General features: G+C 46.0%; 1 protein-coding gene across 1 annotated transcript in view; it reads left to right on the top strand.

The window, feature by feature from the left end:
• Window positions 1-20,457, top strand: part of KCNQ2 (potassium voltage-gated channel subfamily Q member 2) — a 164,726-nt gene that overhangs the window by 55,847 nt on the left and 88,422 nt on the right. The window contains exons 2-4 of the mRNA XM_084848417.1: window positions 8,655-8,745; window positions 12,234-12,360; window positions 16,845-17,020. Coding sequence (XP_084704543.1) covers window positions 8,655-8,745; window positions 12,234-12,360; window positions 16,845-17,020 — 394 coding nt within the window. The remainder of the gene's footprint in view (window positions 1-8,654; window positions 8,746-12,233; window positions 12,361-16,844; window positions 17,021-20,457) is intronic.

Below are 20,457 nucleotides of genomic sequence, written 5' to 3'. Positions count from 1 at the left end.
AGGAACTCTGCCTCTGAGCCAGGGGTTGAGTGTCATCATCTCAAGAGGCAGGCCAGAACGAGCCCTGGGAAAAGCAATACCTGTTTGCAAAGGAAGGCTTCTCATGAGTAAAGTTTTCTTCATGAGTGGGGCCCTACTCAAGAGGAGGACTTCTTCCCAAAGCCTCTGATGTGCTGCTGAGTCCTGGGTGGGGCTCTGGAAGCTCCAGCTTATAAGCCTCAGTCCTAGGCAGGGAGGGCTGCTGGAACAACACTTTTCTTTGAGTCCCCAGTACCTTGTACCTGGCTTTCCTGACCCTGCTTCTTCTTTGGACTGATCTCTTGTCCAGTCCTGCTGACACCTGGACTCCTGCTAAGACCCTGTTTCTTGAATTGTGCTTGATTTGGACAGTTTGCCTGTGCTTGACTTTGGCTGTGCCTCAGACCTGCTTTTGGACTTCCCTTCCTCTGGGCCAGTATAACTGGGCTTCAGAGCTCTGCCTGCTGTCTGACTTTGCTGATTGGATTTGCTTCCAGGACTGAGCTTGACCCAGCCATAGCAGGACACTCCTACATCTTCAAGATATAACCTCACTAATCTTTCTCTGGGTCAGTTCACACCATCAAATCCTCCTGTGCAATTATACAGGTGGGGTACATCCTGTGGACGGTTTGAGGGGGCCTTTGGAGAAGCGTCTTCATGATCGCCCCCCCCCCTTAACATTTATGGGCCTTAATGAGCTTAGCTGGTGATGGCCACAGAGGGTGAAAGCAGTCCTGCAATCAGCACTGGGTGGCTTGCAGCTGTCTACCATTTACGTTTCCCAGAATGCTCCAAGGTGATGCTGTATTGGGGGCATTGAGGGATATTTAAATGGTCTGACTCCACAGGCATCAGCACAGTGGTGGTCTATGTTGGGGTCCTGGCCTCTGCTCAAGTATGCAGAGTCTGAACCGAGCTGTACGTGCAGGAATTGGGCAGCCCCCCCTTTTTTTTAAATGAAGGGTAGCGCACAAATACCATGTATGAATCTTTCTGTGACTGTAGCTACACTGTGGGCGGCTGCACATTGCTATGGCTGTGGGAAGCATCGGCATTTCCTGTGGATGTTATAATACATGTGTGTACACATGTTTAGGAAGCCTGTTCCAATCTGCTTACCTGGACCATATTTACAGTTTGTTTGTTTATTTATTTATTAGGTTTGTATACCGCCCAACTTGCAAATGCCCTCGGGTGGTTTACAATCATCAGCAACAACAAAATAACAAATAAATAAAATAATACAACAACACAAGTATCAAAATCATACAATATTAAACATTAAAAACATAAAAATTATTAAAAACACTGAGGAGCTAGCAGTAAAATGAATAAAGCAACAGATTAAAATGCTTGCTTAAAGAGGAAGGTCTTAACCTGGTGTCTAAGAGAGCAGTGCTATGGTCACTAGACACTGTCTAGACAGACATAGGATCTTTTGGTTTCTGGAAACTGAGGTTGTCCAACCTCAGTTTTCAGAGACCACGCTCCCCTCCCCATTGTAGCCAGCATGGTTCTTTCCACACCACCGCTGTCCCTGTGCTCATAAATGCAGCACGGAAATGCCAGAAAGGGGGTGGTCCTGGGAGTGGGGAGGAGATGGTAGAAGCCACTTTAGACAACTTCCTATCGGGTCTCTGACCACTTCCCTCCCTGAAGCTGCATCTAGATGCACGAAAATGCGCATCTTGCTACAAATGCAGGGCAGCTGGAGCAGGGAGGAGACGATACCCTCAGTCAGCCTCTCAGTTCAATAGGACTGTGCCCTGCATGTGTACTGTGAAGATGCCAGGTGGATCTCCTTTGGAAGGGCATTCCAGAGATGGGAGGGGGGACACTACAGAGAAGGCTGATTTCCTGGCAGTCACCTGTCACACCATTGTCGACGATGGCAGCCAGAGAAGAGCCTTGGAAGACTATCCTAGCAATCGGGCAGGAACATACATTTAAGGTGCAATCCTATGCATGTTTAGACACACAAAAAAGGCCTACAACTCCCAGCATGCCCCAGCTGGCTGGGGCATGCTGGGAGATGTAGGCCTTCTTTGTGTCAAAACATGCATAGGATTGTACCTTAAAGATGCAGGTATGTATCGCATCCAGACAGTATGTGTTGGCTGCTGGAAACATCAGTGTAACACTGGTGTTTCCTGCAGAAATTGTAATGTGTGGAGCGGCTTCTGTCCCCTGTCAGCAGCTGCAATGATCAAGATGGCTGCTGGCCCCTGGAAATACATCATGATGCAAAGGATTTGTTTTGTTTAATTATTACTTTTTAAAACTCTGCCTGTTTTTATTTAATTGATGGGGGGGGTTGGTTTTTTATTTGTAGACCACTTCACTTGCTCTGCGCCAAAAAAAGTGCTCCAGGTGGCTTATGTAAAAAAGTAGATAAAATAGCAATGACAGCACATCATGATGCGTCTGTGCTCAGAAGTAAGTCCCGCTGAATTCAGTTCAGCCAACTTCCAGGTAAAGGCGAATAGCAAAGGCCTGGGAGAAGCAGGATGTCTTTAGCTGGGGACAGAATGCAGACAAGCAGGAAGATCGCTTGGAAGGACAAGATGGAGTGTGGGACGGTGCAGCCCCAAGAGAATGGTGCAGCCTCAGTTGTTGGTTTTCTAAGCATGGTCTCAAGATGCATGAATAGTTCTAGTGGTGATGCTAAGCTGCTTGGAGGGGTGGGGGCGGGGACTACTTGGGAACCTTGTTTAAGCTCTTCTGAGCTCTTTAGATGACAGGAGAAGGGGGCAAGTGTAATCAAAGGATGACATTGTCAATCTTGTAGTCTGGCTTCATTCATGTTCTTTTACTTTGCTTCTCCATCTTGTCTGTGTATGCTCCATTTTTTTCGTAGCAGCCTTCTCTTCCCCTTCATCACTGATCTGCTCTTTCTTTTGTTCTGGAGAGAATTTCTCAATCCTCCTAAGCAGTTCTTTGCAAAGGATTTATCTAGGTCAAGTCAAGACTGGGTGATCCAAATTTCCATCGCCCCCGCCGGTGCATAGTGCTGTTACCTTCTTCACAGGTACTCTGCAGTGTAAACAGAAGCACGTCCAGCTGTAAACTAGTGACAAAGTATTTGCCCTTGGGTTTAAATGCTGTTGTCTGCCTTGAGCCTTCAGGGCTAGGATAGCACTATTCATTTCATTTCATTTCTATACTGCCCAGTAGCCGAAGCTCTTGGGCGGTATGGCTTTATCTGTTATTTTTTGAACTCTTTTTACATGAGTATGGTTTTAGAATCATAGAACAGAATAGTATAGTAGGGTTGGAAGGGGACTACAAGGACACATAAAGGACACATAAGGCAAGATCACTTTCTTCCAAGTCAAGAAAATGCATTGTTTCAACGCCAGCATTCCTATACTATGTGCCAGGCAGTGAAGAGGGGTGGAACATTTTTCAAATAGAAAATATTCCTAAAAACATTGAAAACTTTTTGATTCAGAATTTTCCATACTACTGCTGTGGCCAGGACTTGTGATATCAGCTGCCTAGCAGGGCAGAGAATTCAGCTGTCTACTGTGGTCCCCTGTGCCAGATAATTTAAATTTCACACAATTTAAATTTTGGATGAGGAGAAAAATGGTCTAGAACCAGCATTTCAGCATAAGTCCTCTTAGCCCTTGATGCATCTCAAAGACAAACTGGACTATATGTGAAATGCATGACTGCATTTCACACGTCTAGTTTACTTCTTTTAAGAACCAACTGTGTGTGTGTGTGTGTGTGTGTGTGTGGGTCGGTGGGTGGGTGGGTTGGAGTGATCAAGACTGTGCCCCCACCCCTCAGAATGCCTTCCTCCATTCCCCACAACCAGAATTTGTTTTTTTTAATAGGTTGTGTTTTTTTTTTTAATGAAAAGGAATGGTGTCTGGAGCACCCAAAAGGTCAATTCTAGCTTGTTTGCAGCTATAGCACCCTAAATGTGTCAAAATTAACTTGCAAACAAGCTAGATTTTACCTTTTTGATGCTCTGTAGTGCTCTAGATGCCATATTTTCTCCATTTTTAAGGGTGAAATCCTATGGGGATAGGTGGCCGCCTCCGAACTCGGAGGCGACTGCCTGTCCAATGCAGAGCAGGAGAAGCACAGAGGGGATTGGTCCCTCTGTGCATCTCCTGCCCTGCATTTGTGGCTAGACAGCCGATTTTGGCGGTCTAGCTGCGGGACAGCGGAGTGGGGGAGGGGGCTGCCAGATGACACATAGGATGTGTCGTACCAGCATTTCTGCCTTCCCTGCCCCAGAACACCTCCCAGAATGCCCCATTTTGGCCGCTCCATGCTCCTCTTCCGAGTGGGGAGCACGGGGCCATTCCGTGTTGCCTGCAAGGCGGTGCGGAAGGGGGGGGAAGGTTGGTTCTCTGGGAACCGACCTCGGAGTCCGGATTCCGAGGTCGGTACCTGGAAAACCATATATCCTAGCTGCTGACTAGTTGCTGACTAGTTAGCTGCTGACTAGCACCCATAAGATTGCTCCCTCCGTGCGTGTGTGTGTGTGTCACCTGGCAGACTGCGACCTGCAGGGTGGGGGAAGTCTGGGGTGTGTGTGAAAATGGCCCTGGACGTACTTGCTCCTGCTTTTAAGGATCCAAAAGGAGGACAAGGGCTGTGAGTTATGACATGCTAGGACAGAAAAGGGAGGCGAAGGAGGGGCAGGTTTAAGTTCTTCAGGTACTTGATTATCATTTCTGTTTTACTAGATAAGGGGGCAGGTGGACAGTCCTCAGGACAGGTGAACCACACAAGATAATAGAAGAGGGAATGAGTAGGATGTTTTGGAATTTCTTTTGCTGGGGTGGGAAGAGGTTCTTGCCAAACTGCTGTTCCCAAGAGTGGGAGAAAACACTTAAGAATAGATAAATATGTGTTCCAGGCCAGTGACTATTATATGTATGGCTTATATTGCCCCCCTCCCTTCCCCCTCCCCTCCCCCTCCCCCTCCCCCCCTCCTTCTTCTTTTTAAACATTCTATGCTGGTTTTCAAGAACAAAATTAGACCCCATTTTCTTTACTTGGGACATAAGTGATTCTTCTTGTTGTTCAGTCGTTCAGTCATGTCCGACTCTTCATGACCCCATGGACCATAGCACGCCAGGCCTTCCTGTCTTCCGCTGTCTCCCGGAGTGTGCTCAAGTTCATATTCGTTGCATCGGTGATGCTATCTAGCCATCTCATCCTCTGCCGTCCCCTTCTCCTTTTGCCTTCAAACTTTCCCAGCATCGAGGTCTTTTCCAGGGAGTTTTATCTTCGCATTAGGTGGCCAAAATATTTGAGCTTCAGCTTCAGTATCTGTCCTTCCAATGAGCAGTCAGGGTGGATTTCCATTAGGATGGACTGATTTGACCTCCTTACAGTCCAGGGGACTCGTAAGAGTCTTCTCCAGCACCACAGTTCAAAAGCATCAATTCTTCGGCGCTCAGCCTTCCTTATAGTCCAGCTTTCACAGCCATACGTTTTTAATGAAATTTTCAAATAATAACAACTAATACGACATACAGGACTGTTGGATTGAAACTGTATGCTAACTGACCCTTGTACTGCAGATGAATTCACAGAGTATGAAATGGCACAGATTAGGCGGAAATATTTGTCATATTTTATAGCCTTTTAGATCACTTATGCTATCCAGAATATAGGAGGGTTAAAAGATGCAACAGGGTTTGGGCCTTTGCTTATGAAAAGAGCACTCAGTGATCCCCCCCCCCCCAATCTGCATATGCCTGGTAGAGTTGCAAACTTTTCAAGGCATGTCATAGTTAAAATAATGGTCTTTGCTTTTGAGTTGATAATTATCTGTTGTAGTACTGTTGTACTGTTGTTGTACTGATGGTCTATTTGTGGCAATATGCAGGTGTCTTTTCACTCATCAATGAACTTTGCTTTTGTAGAAAAGACGAACAAAAAATCTTGTAGAAAATATCAAGGCACCAGCCAGACACACACACTAAAGAGCCTTAAAAATATTCAAAATTGAATTTGCAGCAACGTGTGGTCGAAGCCAGGGGGATGAATTATTTAATGCTTTTTACAAAATGTGAGGTTTTTAGTTTATTTCCAAGCAGCTGCTTTGATTTGTTGGGTCTCCTCTACCATCGTTAGTAAATTAATTTAGAGTAGCTTGCTTGTTTGACTCAGTGTCCTTGCTGCCTGCTGATTTTTGACCTGTTTGCTGGATCTTTTTTGCCACAAATGGGGTGGTGGTGGGTGGTGGATTTTGTCTCAACAAATTGCTGGAGATCTCATTGAATCAGAAGACAGTACTATGTTAGGAGCGCCCTAGCGGCCTCTTTCAGTCTACTCCAATAGCCAACTCAAGACACAGATGAAAGGATTCTTTTCAAGGCTTTAATCCTTTTACAACTTAATGACTCTTTCAGATGCTCATCACCAGTGACTAAGCGATGAACAGCAGAGTAGCCTATGCTCCGGGTAGGTAGTTGGTCCCCATTTGAAAGGGAATCACTTGAAGACCCTGAAATGGGCTAGGGAGAGATCCTCCCTCTTTCCCTTGGGTCCACAGGAGGCGGCTGTTGCTTTTGCGCCAAACGGGCACTACGCCTCCTTTCCGCACCCTCCATTGCTCATCGCTCCCTGCGTCTGCGTCGAGCATCTAGCAAGCCCCCCTCCCGCACTTGCTCACTGCCAGGGTCACTATCTATCTCAGGAATGCTGGCAGGAGGAATCTCTGCCAGCTGCTGTGCCTGTGAGGGATGAGCGGGCTCCTCTCCCACGGATTGCTGATCCTCATCAGAATCAGAACTGCTCTGGGGTTCTATCGGCTCAGTTTCCACCCTGACATACTGTTTCCACCTTTGCTAAGCCACATCTACAAGAACATTTTAAAATACTCTTCTGAACCCTGCAGAACACACGTCTGGAAAATATCCTGTAGGCTACAGCATAGATCTCTCCCACTTAGCAGTCCATGTCATAGGACAGCCTTCCCCAACCTTGTGGACTACAACTCCTATCACTCCCAGACAGCATGGCCAATGATCATGCTGACTCGGGATGATGGGAGCTGGAGCCCAACACATCTGGAATGCACACCAGGTTGGGGAAGGGGGCCATAGGAGGAGGTCAGACCAACAGCGGTATGAAGTGATCTTCCCAGACATTACCCAGTCTGGCTGAGTAACTGGCCTTGATGGAAAGTCATGAGCCTAAACTGCCATATGGATGTGACTCTATAGAATGAGAGCTATAGAAAGAACAGATTGAATTATTCATTTTCTTAGGCTTTGTAGTCTTAAAATACTGGAAGCCATTGTGTCAGTAGGGCTAGGTTGGAGAAATCCTCAATGGGTTCAAATGTGTTAGGATTTCTATGAATCCCACCTGTGGATTCCACAACAGACCAGCTTTTTTCTGTGTCACGCAGGTTCTGCAGAGTTGCAGGCTGGGTTTTTACTTTCTGCTGGGATTTGCACTAATGTGCTTTATCGCTAATGCACATTAACTAAGATGCATTAGTGCAAGTGCACACTAGCAGTAATTTGCACTTGAGCTAATATGAATTAGCGCTACTGTGAAACAGTGCAAGTAGAATGAAATTCTGGTAGAAATCTGATTCTGTCAACGAGCAGGTGACAGAACAAAAGACGCCTGACAATCCTCAAAATGCAGACGGAATGGATTTAATAAAAACTATGCATCCCTAATTGTCAGTTCGGCAGAGCTCTTCTTCATGACTAGGCAGTGGTAAAGGAGATAATGGCTCACTTGTGTGGGGGTGGGGGTGGTGGCTGTGTGTCTTTGCAGGGGACAGTCTTTTATTTGAAAGGCTGTCAGAGGATAGGCCTCTCTGTCAAGGCAGCCTCCAGTTGAAGGACTGCCCAGTCAAAGCTCAATTTAATGATAAAGAGTCATCAGAAGGGGGAGCAGCAGCTTTGAAGTCACCCATCAGCAATTAGCATGTGGATGGACTAGGCACAGAGGTCACCTGGCCACAGCCTTTCCCACTCTGGTGAGATGTATTGTATTTGTATTGAAATTGTAGTTATTATTTCTAAATGATGTCACGGGAGACTGAAGTATGGGACAAATAAACTGTTGGACACTTTGCATCTCTTACAATAGCTGAACCCCAAATGGCTGCCATCTTTGGTTTCAGTTTGTTGCTGGTGTTCCCAAGAACTGCTTCCCCCTTCGTGCATCCACTCATCCAGCACTGTAGTTCCTCCTGTCATTACAGTGAAAGATGATGGCTGGGTGCTATGGGGGTTGAAGGAAACTGGACCAATTATGTAGTAGGAAGAAAATTAGAGATTTGGAAGAAGCAGTGGTTGGTGGAAAAGGTGGAGCTAAAGACAATCTTTGTATAGGGCTAAGGTTGCCACCTTTTCCCCCGAAAGGGCTCCTGTGCCTTTAAGAGCTTCATGATTAGCAGGAATTTAGTTAATTGAAACACTGATATCCTCCCTCCCTCCTGTTGTTTGGGGAGACTTATAAAAATAGGCTGAAACAAGCTACATAAGTCTTTTGACCTGTGGCTACTCCACATCTTAGCCCTGTGTGGAGGGCCAGTGTTTTTAAAAACCAAACATTGAGGGGAGGGGAAATCTACCATCAGCTGCAGCATTAATTAATATTGTTGTTTTTTCCTGTCTTCTTTTCATGCTATCCAGTTTTCTACTAGTTTTCTCCTGCTTGGTGCTTTCTGTCTTTTCAACCATTGATGACTATGAGGAGAGTTCCGAAGGTGCCCTTTACATTCTGGTAAGTGAGATGCTAACTGAGTACAGAGATTAGGACAGGACTAGAATGGGTGTGTGTGTGTGTGCACACACATGCGTGCAACTTACTAATATTCCATTCTCCCATGAATTGAGCTCTCCTTTTGTCAAGGATGGCCTTTTTTGGTGACTGTTTTTTGTTTTTGTTTTGTTATTTGCTGAGGGGAGGGAATGCTGCAGAGAAAAAACATCCCCCCCCCCCGTATTTGGTATTCAGACAAGGGCAGCCATGAATGGCTTTAGTTTCAGCACCATTTTTGGCTTCCAAATAGCTTTTTGTCTTCCTAGGGCTTTTTTTTTTTAACACGTTTATTGTGTGCTTGTCAATCCTCACCTATGGTGGTTTATGGGTTCTTCAGACATGTCATGACCCTCTAGTTTCGCTTCTGTGTCTAACCAGCACTTTGGGTAAGTTTTTTTTAGAGCAGGGAAAATGCAGCATTTAATTGTGAAAGCAAAAGAAAGTGCAATTTCCTCTTGTGCATTTGCACTATTCTGCTATACCACAGTGCCACCTAGAGGCTATGTAGCGGAAAAGCAGGAAAGGAAATGCTCCTTGTGCAGTGCTCTAATCTCACTTCTATGCCAAAACTGAAGGTAGATGCAGTAGATTAACAGCCGATTAACAGCTTTGTGTTAACTATAGTTCCTAGGAGTTCCTAGTAACTATGTCAATCAGATCTGGCTTTGTAACGACATCACTGAAGGCAAATAAAGCAAATTCAAGGCTGGTGAGAGGACATGCCCTCCATCCATCCATCCATCCATCCATCCATCTAACAATATTTGTATACCGTTCCACATCCAAAGGTTTTGGAGTGGTGAACAGCAGACAGGATAAAAGGATAAAAACCATGTTAAAATAATTACGATTTTTAAAAAGAAACAGAGTTTTAATAAACCAAGTTCTGATAAAACTTCAGCCGGTCCCTTAAGGATGCCCTCAGGGGTGTCATCATGTAGCCAAATCTGATTGGCTGTATGATGAAGGCATGATTATGAGGAAGAAGGGTTTATGTTGTTGTTGTTGTTTTTAACCCCCCAAAACAAAAATGGTGCTGAATCTGTTGCTGATCAGGGTTGCAAAGAATAGTGAACCAGCACAAATATATAAGCTTTCGAGGGGGGTGGGGCATTTTGGGTCTCCCCCAAAGCTCCTTTTTTGCCCCAGAAACATCCACAGGAGAACTTTGGCTCGGCCCTAATGGAAGGTGTGAGAACCATAGGAAGGAAAACTGCTAAAAATAGTAAACTATTTAAGCTGAATTGCACATTTGTGATATCCTTTCTGATGTTTTGAAACAACCTCATGAATTGTTTGGGGTTTCTGCTAATTTCAAAAATGGCTGTCTTGGGGCGCAGTCCTATGCAAGTTTAGACAGAAAAAAGTCCTAAAATGTTGTAGGACTTTTTCTGTCTAAATATGCATAGGATTGCACCCTTAACCACTATCATAACTCCCTGAATTTCCAGTACAGTAATTGTTGGCTTCTTACAGTGCCAAACAGTTTCTTCATTGTGCAGAGGGGCTAAAGCAGCTATCCAATTTGTAGTTTTGGTGTTGGGTAAAAATTACCTACTTACGTAAGCTGTCTCGGTTCTTGCTACAATGCAGCTGAAACAAAGCAAAACGAAGTTCTTATTCTCCATGCTTTGCATCTCAGTACTCATTTGATCCGATGCAAAGCTGACTAGTTTTTCATCTTTGAACATCTTGGCTTTCTTTCCCACTGACTACTTCTGGCGACATGCTGAATGATAGCTAGGAGAATTCCTGCTGATGCCGACACTTTGCAGGCCTCCCAGAAGGCTTTGTGGTTCCCGCTCTTTCCATCCCATAATATTAAGAACCAGCAAAAATCTTCATTAGAGGAACGATGATGCTCAGCAGAGAGAGGATATGAATAAGAAAGCTAGATAAATCTGTCAAACTTCCCTCTGTAGCCACTGAGGTAAGGGAAGGAATAAGATTCTGTGACAACTGTGGCCAGCTTTGGAAATGTAAACTCCTGTTGGATGTCAGGAGTCACCCATTCACCATCAAAGGCTGACAGTATATGGAACTGAGCACCTGTATTCTTGGGGATCCAGGTAGGATGGTGGCTTTCTGATCACTTACTCTAATGCAGGGGTGGAGAACCTCTTTCAGCTCAGGGAACCAATGACAATGGAACCAATGACCTAGGGAGGTGGTGGGCTCTCCCACATTGGCGGCACTCAAGACGAGGCTGGACAGCCATCTGTCAGGGATGCTCTGACTTGGATTCCTGCATTGAGCAGGGGCTTGGACTTGATGGCCTTGTAGGCCCTTCCAACCCTACTTTCTATGATTCTATGATTCTATGATTCTATGATTCTATGATTCTATGATTCTATGATTCTATGATTCTATGATTCTATGATTCTATGATTCTATGATTCTATGATTCAGGGGCTGAATTCCGTTTTGGAGAAGCCCTTGGGGCTCTCATTCCGGCAGTGAGCAGGACCAAAAAGCAAAGGGGGCAAGGCCCCAAAGAAAAAAACTACCAGCATATTGTAGCTTAAGGGAGCAATCCTATGTGGAGAGGCGGCCGCCTCCGAACTCGGGGCAATGGCCTATTCAATGCATGACAGGAGAAGCACAGAGGGGATTCCCTCCTCTGTGCTCCAGCCCCCCCCCCATTCATGGCTAGATGGCCAATTTCGGCTGTCTAACCGTGGGACATCGGATTGTGGGGTGGGGAGGCCAGGTAACGCATAGGAAGCGTTGTACTGACACTTACACGCTCCCCGCCCCTGGGAATGACCCCTTTCACCCCGTTCTGTGCTGCTCTTCTGAGCCCGGAGCCCGGTGACGATCCACGCCACCTATGAGGAGGCGGGGTCGGGGAGGTGGCCCTCTGGGAATCAACCTTAGAGCGCAGGCTCCGAGATTGGTTCCCCGAAACCAAACAATCCTATGGCTGTCTGGCCACTGACTAGCGCCCATAGGATTGCACCCTAAAGCTCTTAGTGCAAGTAGCCAAGCCATAGGGGAGGTGTTCAGCCTTTTAGAGTGGGGGAAAAACTGCACGGAAGCTGGGAAACCTCCAGATCATTGGTCATTGGGAGAAAGGGGGTGGGGCCAGGGAAAGGGGCATGATTGGGACCCCAGGAGGGCCATGGTGGGGCACCTGGCCCTGAGGTTTCCCACCCCGACTCTGATGACACTCCCAAAGTGTTTGCCTGGCAAACAAGAAAGCTACCCTCTGAATTCTATAATATAAAGAGTGAAGTCGCAGAATTCGTTTGCGGAAAAAGTGGAATGCGCATTCTCCCCACTAGCTTCCTAAAGCTCGGGGACTGTTCTGCAAGCACCCTTGCTGTGATCGGTCTGGATGTACCTGGACCTCCCCAGAGTCAGGTTCGGGAAAAGCCCACATGGCTCATTCTGCAGAATCGTCCTCCTTGTGATCCCATGTTGGATTTATTGCATTGTCTCCTCTGCAGGAAATAGTCACCATTGTGGTCTTCGGAGTGGAGTACTTCGTAAGGATCTGGGCTGCCGGCTGCTGCTGCCGATACCGGGGTTGGAGAGGAAGGCTGAAATTTGCCCGCAAACCCTTTTGTGTCATCGGTAAGAACTGCCATGTTGCTGAGTTGGCTATCGCTGGTTGCAAAGGATTTTGTGCACCTGTCTGTCTTCAGGAGAGCATCTAAACATTAAGAATGCATGGTAGCCCTGTGCATACTAGACTTGATGGCTATATGTTACCTCGAGTACCAAAGGGAATGAGCCTATGTACACCAGTTGCTGGGGAACATGGATGGGAGGGTGCTGTTGCACTTGTGTCTTGCTTGTGGGTTCCTAGTCAACAGCTGGTTGGCCACTGTGTGAACAGAATGCTGGACTAGATGGACCCTTGGTCTGATCCAGCAGGACTCCTGTTATGTTCTCTCTGCTGGTGCCCTCACTAGCATGCTGATCAGCAGTGCAGAGTGTTTAGCCAACTTTAGGGCTTTAGAAATGAGGTGCTAGACTCCTGAACATGTGAAGAGTGACTTTTCCCTCAGTACTGAGTAACAGCCGGCCCCTACATGCCTGGGATTAAGAGGACCCACCAAGTTTAAGTATACAGCTTCCAGGCTGGTTTGAACCTGAGAACTAAGCACTAGGTTAGAGGTGAATTATTTTGATTATTGGTGTTCAGCTGGTGGGTTGGGCATCACTACTGGGAGTTTGATCCAGGCTGGGTTACAATAGCAGTACTACCACCATACAAATCTATGGTAAAATGTGTATGTTTGGGCTACAGGTGGGTTCAGAGTGTGAAAAGGTTGAAGACTACTGCATTTAGACTATCACTTTGCGATGCTCACTTGCGGCCTTAAAACTGTTAGCAATCTGCTTCATTTGGCTAGGGAAGAGAATATTTTTAGAACAACTGTGTGGAGGGAAGAGAAGAGCAAGGAAGCCTCGTAATTACTTTAATTGCTGTCAGACCCTCAAGAGTTGCCTACTCTAATGTGCGCTGCATGGATTAATGTGCGAGTACCCAGAGCTGCCCTTGAAGAGTCTGTGGTGGTTGCAGATGGTGCAGTGCATAATGGCCTGTGTTATGGTTTGAAGTAGTCTTCCAGGGTCTGATTTAGTGCCCTATAGCCATCTGGGCACAGTCTAAGAAGCTGTCTCTGATGTTAAAAGCTGTTGACCTCTTAAATGCAATGGACTTCACAGCATGACAAGATGCAAAAGTCTAGTTTGCTCAAAGAAAATTGGATCCCAATTTTGTATTGGGTCCCGGACTGCCTAATGCAAACAAATTCCATTCTCTTCACTGGAGAAAAAAAGAAGAAGCTAATCCTGTGGTTAAGCAATCAGAGTTTTCCCATTCAGATTCTAACACTTTGGGGTATGACTCAGGGTGAAGCTTGGCAGTTTGTCAGCAAATGTGTGATCCCAATCTGCGTTTGCTGAAAAAATGGGAATGGGGAGAGGCACTTGTAGGGTAGGCTTGCCAGGCAGTGGGAAGGGACACTGAACAGCTCTCCCCTCCCCGCATATAGTCTGACTTTTTTCCTCAGAAGGAAATGCAGATACGAGTTGGTTGAGATTTGGGTTGTGCGAGAAGTTGTTTTTCATTCATCCTGGAGGAGAGCAGGCAGCAAAGGATTAATTCATCTTTGGTCAGCAGGCAAGGTCAAAGACCAAACCGCTCTCAGTTTTAGTCTTTGACTCCACTGTCTGGCAGAAGTGTTGTTCTTTGGCTTTTTTTTTTTTGGCCTGGGAGCCTTAAAAAATAAACAAACTTTTTCTTTGCTTTCCATCTTCTTCACTTTTTTCCAGATGATATTAGGGAAGGGAAGAAGTTAAGTCCCCCCCCCCCCCACTGGAGATAAGGAGGGTGAGGGGCGACATGATAGAAGTCTACAAAATTATGCATGGTGTGGAGAATGTGGATAGGGAGACATTTTTCTCTCTCTCTCAAAATACCCAGGGTCATTCTATGAAGCTGATTGTGGGGAGATTCAGGACAGATAAAAGGAAGACTTCTTTACACAGCGCAGAGTTAAACGATGGAATTTGCTACCACAGGATGTAGTGATGGCCACCAGTTTGGATGGCTTTAAAAGGGGGTTGGACAAATTCCTGGAGGAAAAGGCTATCGGTGGCTACTAGTCTTGATGGCTTTTGCTACCTCCAGTGCCAGAGGCAGTGAACCCATGTACACTAGTTGCTGGGGAACATGGGTGGGAGGGTGCTGTTGTGCTCATGCCCTGCTTGTGAGTTTCTGGCTGACAGCTGTAACATTTCTTTCAAGGTTCTACAAGTTGTTTGGATACTCACTACAAAAATGATCTTCCTTCAATTAGCTTTAATATAGTTTCTTTTTCAATTTCCACGTTGATGTCATTTGCATTAGGTAAAAATCAGTGGAACCCAGCTTCACTTTGAGGCAACGTGACGAAGTACTTAGGACTTCAGATACTGTGAACACTATAAGCGCTATATAAATAATAATAGAATAGAGCTGTAAGCGGTCAGCTGGACAACTTTTTTATTTATAACTTTATCATTTTTAAAGATAAAAATAATGGATATTCTAAAACAAAGAATGCTTACCAAAAGGTAGGATACAATATCTATATCTATATATCTGTAAAACCTGTAATAGTTCTGCTGTGTTACATAGTGCATTGCTATGTAAATGGAAGGACTTCACACAGCGCATAGTTAAACTATGGAACTCGCTATGACAGGAAGTAATGATGGCCACCAGTTTGGATGGCTTTAAAAGGGGGTTAGACAAATTCCTGGAGGAAAAGGCTATCAATGGCTACTAGTCTTGATGGCTCTGTGCTACCTCCAGTGCCAGAAGCAGTGAGCCTATGTACACCAGCTGCTGGGGAACATGGGTGGGAAGGCGCTGTTGCACTCATGCCCTGCTTGTGGGTTCCTGCTCGACAGCTGGTTGGGCCACTGTGTGAACAGAATGCTGAACTAGATGGACCCTTGGTCTGATCCAGCAGGGCACTTCTTATGTTCTTATCTCAGGTCATGCTGGTCCATCAGCAAATCCCCTGCCCCCCGGGCTCTGGGTCCTGGATGTGCCACCATTTATTTTCTCCTTGCTGCATGGCCCTCCTGCCCAGCCACAGATCTGGAGAGGGAAAGATGCAGTGCTTGTTTGACGCCTCATCTGTGCTGAAGCCGCAGTTAATCCCATGGCTCCCCTCCACACATATTGGCTGTAGGCCTGGGAATGAGGCGGTAGCAAGCAGCTTTTTGGCAGCCCAGCCCACTTCCAACATGGCGGACCAGCTCGCCAGTGTCTCGGCTGCTGAGCCAGACAGCTCCCCCTGCAAGCCACGAGCAGGAAGCTGGCGTTTCGGCAGTCCGAGTAAGTGGAGGCAAAAAGGCCTCCCATACCCCCTCTGGAGATAGGTCCTTCTTGTCAGGCCCAGTTCCCTTGTAACACCAATAACTTAACACAGGATTAAAATAAGCAATGAACTTGCTTTCTTGTGTTGAGATGGAAACACAAGCAATCCTTTAGAGTCCGTGGCATGGGAGTTTCACAGAGGTTACAGTCCCAATAAATCGGTTAGTTCAATGAGAAGCACAGAGAGGGTTGTAATCCAGCATTGGGTCCCAAGACACAATCCAAACAGAAGCTGGGAGCAGGCTTCTGACGACTAGTGGTGTAGTCTGAGACAGAGTTTCAAAGGCACAGGTTTCTAGACGTACAAGAGTTCAGGATTCAGGAACGATTTCTAAGTCAAGGGCCCGTGAACCTGGGAGTCGAGGCAAGCCAAAAGCTGAAGGTTCAAGTATAGTCCATACAAGAGATTTTTCTGGTAGTAAAAACGTTGTATCCTCAAAGCTCCCTGAGCTCTGCAGCTGCTTTTACACAGAGGTGGGGCACCCTGCAGGCAAATGTTGCCTGTAATCGTGAACCACGCCTAAGTAGGTGCCTCTCTTCCAGTCTCTTTAGATGCTTGTTTTCCCAAGGAGACAGATTTGAACCCCCCCCCCTTCCTCGGCCAAGACTGGCCTGGTTGTTTCCCACAGAGAGGCTCCTAGACCCCTGCGCTAAAGGCGCATTTTCCGAGGTTGAATCTTGCAGCTGGCGGGGAGCGTCACACTCCTCTGGCCTGCTCCCTTTTGGGGAGGCAGCCAGAGTCCGGCTCTTGCCCTCGTCACATTCCAAATCAGGCTCCAGATCTGAATCTGAATTTTCCCCAAAGGCTGCAGGGCCCAGGTGAGGCACAGCACTTATATCGTCTACTGTAGCCTAGTGCCCCACAGATACATTGGATGAAAAAATCCATCATCCCCAGCCAGCTTGGTCAATGGCCGTGCTGGCTGGGGATGATGGGCATTTTGTCCAAGACATCTAGAGGACACCAGATTGGGGAAGGCTGCTCTAGTCACTCTATGTCCCTAAGTTTCTATCTGGATGAATTTGGGAGTTTTCTGTGTCTTTTCTACCCAAGGGGATGTCCCAAAGCTGTGGATGTAAATATAAGCATGTTCTTCCACCTCAAAGCTCAAGTTGACCTGGAAACAGCAGAGAAGTTGGATTAAATGAGCATTCTGCTTATCTTCCCTTTCCACAGACATCATGGTGTTAATCGCCTCCATCGCGGTGCTGGCTGCTGGATCCCAGGGCAACGTCTTTGCCACCTCTGCGCTCAGAAGTCTGCGGTTCCTGCAGATCCTGCGTATGATACGGATGGACCGCAGAGGAGGCACGTGGAAGCTTCTGGGATCAGTGGTATATGCCCATAGCAAGGTGAGTCTCAGGGGCCTGGGCTGGGAGCCCCCTGTAGCCCGTAAGCTTGCTCTGAGGACCAGTCTTTGACAGATTTGAGGGACTAGAAGCCCCCTTGAACCATTTTCATAGAAATCCTTGGAGAGACTGTGTGTTGGGAAGGGGGAATTGCAAAGGAGCTTAGAGGAGAAAAGTTGCAGGGTTAATGAAGAGAAGTGGGTCCTGCAACAAAATTTTGCAGTGTTATGTGCTCCTGTTCAGGGTTCCAGCCATGCCTTATTTCAGGATACTCCATTCCATTCTCCCACTCCCTGGTTTTCCATTCCACCCTGAAACAGCCAGTAGCATTCCATGGCTACTGAGCATGCTCAGTTCTTATTGGGCTGTTTCAAAGGTTTTTTGCTCCATTACGGGTACAATCCTATGCATGTTTAGACAGAAAAAAGTCGTACAATTCCCAGCATGGCTGGGTGGGGCATGCTGGGAATTATAGGACTTTTTTCTGTCTAAACATGCATAGGATTGCATCCTAATGGGGTTTACCCAAACCTGTTGATACTTACCTCTTGTATGTGGATGGTGCTGTTTTGGCTGCAGAAGGATCTACATTTGGAGGATTGAGTTGGCTATTAGTAAATGTGATTTGAGGACTACACAACCGACTCCAGAGGTATTTGTGGCAGTAAGGTTTTAGAACCGAAGCTGTAGTTTGAGATAGAGCTTATTGCAATGTCAACAGGATAGGAAAAAAAAATGGCTGATGCATAGAGCTCATAGCCATTTTAAGCAGGGAGATGCATTGCTGCAATATCTTCTTGCTGCAACAGTGCATTCCATGGCATGCTAGTGAAGTCATATGTCTCTGTCTATTCTTTGAGAGCATCACTGGAGGGTCTGTACCGCGTTCCTGTGTCATCTGAGATCAGGCAGGTGGCAACTGGTGACAATGCCTTTTCAGCAAATGTTCTTTTACTTTTATGCAGCAACACAATCCAAAAGCAACTACAGATGGACCCTAAATTAGCATTATTGATAATTTTCAGTGGTAATAATAAAAGTGTATCTTATAAGGAGATGCTGACCTTTATGATGATTCTAGCATGATAAGGATCTGTGACTTCTAGGCATGCTTAGTCTTAATAAGCCTGCCCCCCACCAACTTGATACATTAAAAAAAAGTTTGTGTACTTCTCACACCTGAGGTTCTGCCAAGCATACCTCCCTCTTGTTTCTATGAGGCCCCATTTTGGCTATGTAGCCATCAGCACTCACCACCTGAGTTTGCTATTAGAGGGAGTGATTGAAACTTTGCAGAAATAGGGGCATGCATTTGAGATATTTGATTTTAAAATGAGCAACTGGAGATGTGCACATTTTAATTTCAGAATATTTTTTATTTGAAATGTTATGTGAGAAAGTAGGAACCCACCAGTGCATTTCAGGTTTCATCATACAATGTAGGCAATGAAGTCCATAACTCTGAAATATGAAATAAATGTTTGTCAGTCTTGCGTTCTGACATGAAATCTAAATTTCTATATTTCAGATTTAAAAAAAAAATTCCCCAGAAGCGCAGAATGGATGATTAAATAAAAAATAATAATACAAGGAATTCGTGGAAATTATCTGTTGCTTATATTCTCAGCCAGAGAGAACATAGCCTGAAGTTAACAACTATGTAGAATCCTTACTGTTTAAATGCTGCCAAATGTGTCTAATCAGGTCATATTGGCCCAGTGTGATATAAGATGCTCTAGAAATTCTCAGCTGATGCCATCAAGTCGTCTAAGTGCACCAGAAATATACCGTAAACAGAACACACATAAACATGAACCCTGCCAACGGTATCACATTGCTTCAAATCATCTAAACCAGTCTCTCCCAACCTGGTGCTCTCCAGATGTGTTGAACTACAACTACCATCATTCCCTACCACAGTGGCCACTGGGAAAGATGGGAGGAGTAGTCCAACAAATCTAGAGAGCACGAGGTTGGTGGAGCCTACAAGACCCTTCCCTTCTGCTTCTTTGTAGAGGATTTTACAAAGTCCCTTGATGAGTAGTGGTGAGAGTGTTGGACTGGGAGCTGGGAGATCCGGGTTCTAGTCCCCACTCAGCCATGGAAGCTCACTGGGTGACTTTGGGCCAGTCACGGACTCTCAGCCCAACCTACCTCACAGGGTTGTTGTTGTGAGGATAAAATGGAGAGGAGGAAGAGGATAATGTAAGCTGCCTTGGGTTCCTTGCAAGAGGAAAAAAGGCGGGATATAAATAAATAAATAAATAAATAAATAAATAAATGCTCAGTGAAACCACTGCAATATATTGCAGTGGAGGCTGGCGACTTCTATTTCAGTGGGGCAGTGAATCGGTTCTGAGTTTCAGTCAGAACCAGTCAGAACTTTAAAGGAGCTATCCAAAGTGCTGAACCCTCTTTAGATAGCTCCTTTAGAGTTCTGACTGGTTCTGGCTGAAACTCAGAGTGGATGCACCGCCCCACTGACATCAGAGCCACCAGCCTTCACTGGTATATTGCATATGAGTGTTAGACATTAACTGGTGGTGGTGGGGATGATGGGGGGGCTGGATTCAGATCCTCACATGGCAGCGTGCTATTTCTTAGTCTAATCTACCCTACAGGATTGTTGTGAGAATGAAATGGGACAACCTTCATGTTTTTTGCTCTGAGATCCTTTGAAGAATGGTAGAATTCTTTTTAAAAAAAGAGAGAGAGAATGATCAGAACATGTGCGTGCAAGAGAGCCATTTCAGTCACAGTAGTAAAGGGCCAGGGGAAAACTGGAAGCATAATTATTGCCCGCGTCAAGGGTCAACATGGTTGAACAAGTGCCTGAGGATCTACACCCCAGCAGGGCCCCCGCTTATGAGAGACCCCTGTACCTGTTCCTCCTTTTCACAATTGCAACCTGCTTCTTTACTTGTGTCTCATTCTGGTCCCCGACAAAGGTAGAGGTGAGAAAGAGGAACATTAAATACCACTGCCTGCTTACTTGCTAGCTCTCTGCCTGGTAAGCAAGGAGGTGATAGCAAGAAAAGAGGAGGAGGATCATAGAATCATAGAGTCACAGAATAGCAGAGTTGGAAGGGGCCCATAAGGCCATCGAGTCCAACCCTCTGCTCAATGCAAGAATCCAAGTCAGAGCATCCCTGACAGATGGCTGTCCAGCCTCAAGATGGAGGAGGAGCAGATGCTGGTGACAATGGTGCTGAAAAGACAGACTCCCTAAGGAAGGGTCCCCAGTAAGAGTGTCTTGCTCAAAGTACAACCTGCAACTGGCACTGAGCACAACTGTTTACCGCACTTCTGTGGACATCCACTAACCCCAGTTCCTTCTGAGGTGATCTTCCTGCTCTCTTTGGTTATTGCCACATCTGTAACTGCTCTGTGCTCTAATGAGTTCTATTATTCTGCTGCTACTTTACAGAAAAGCTGTTGTG

This window comes from Heloderma suspectum, chromosome 4, assembly GCF_057233095.1.
Source record: "Heloderma suspectum isolate Gila_16-S chromosome 4, 16-S_ref, whole genome shotgun sequence".
Lineage (NCBI taxonomy): Eukaryota > Metazoa > Chordata > Lepidosauria > Squamata > Helodermatidae > Heloderma > Heloderma suspectum.
This window is presented reverse-complemented; position numbering and strand designations above follow the sequence as displayed.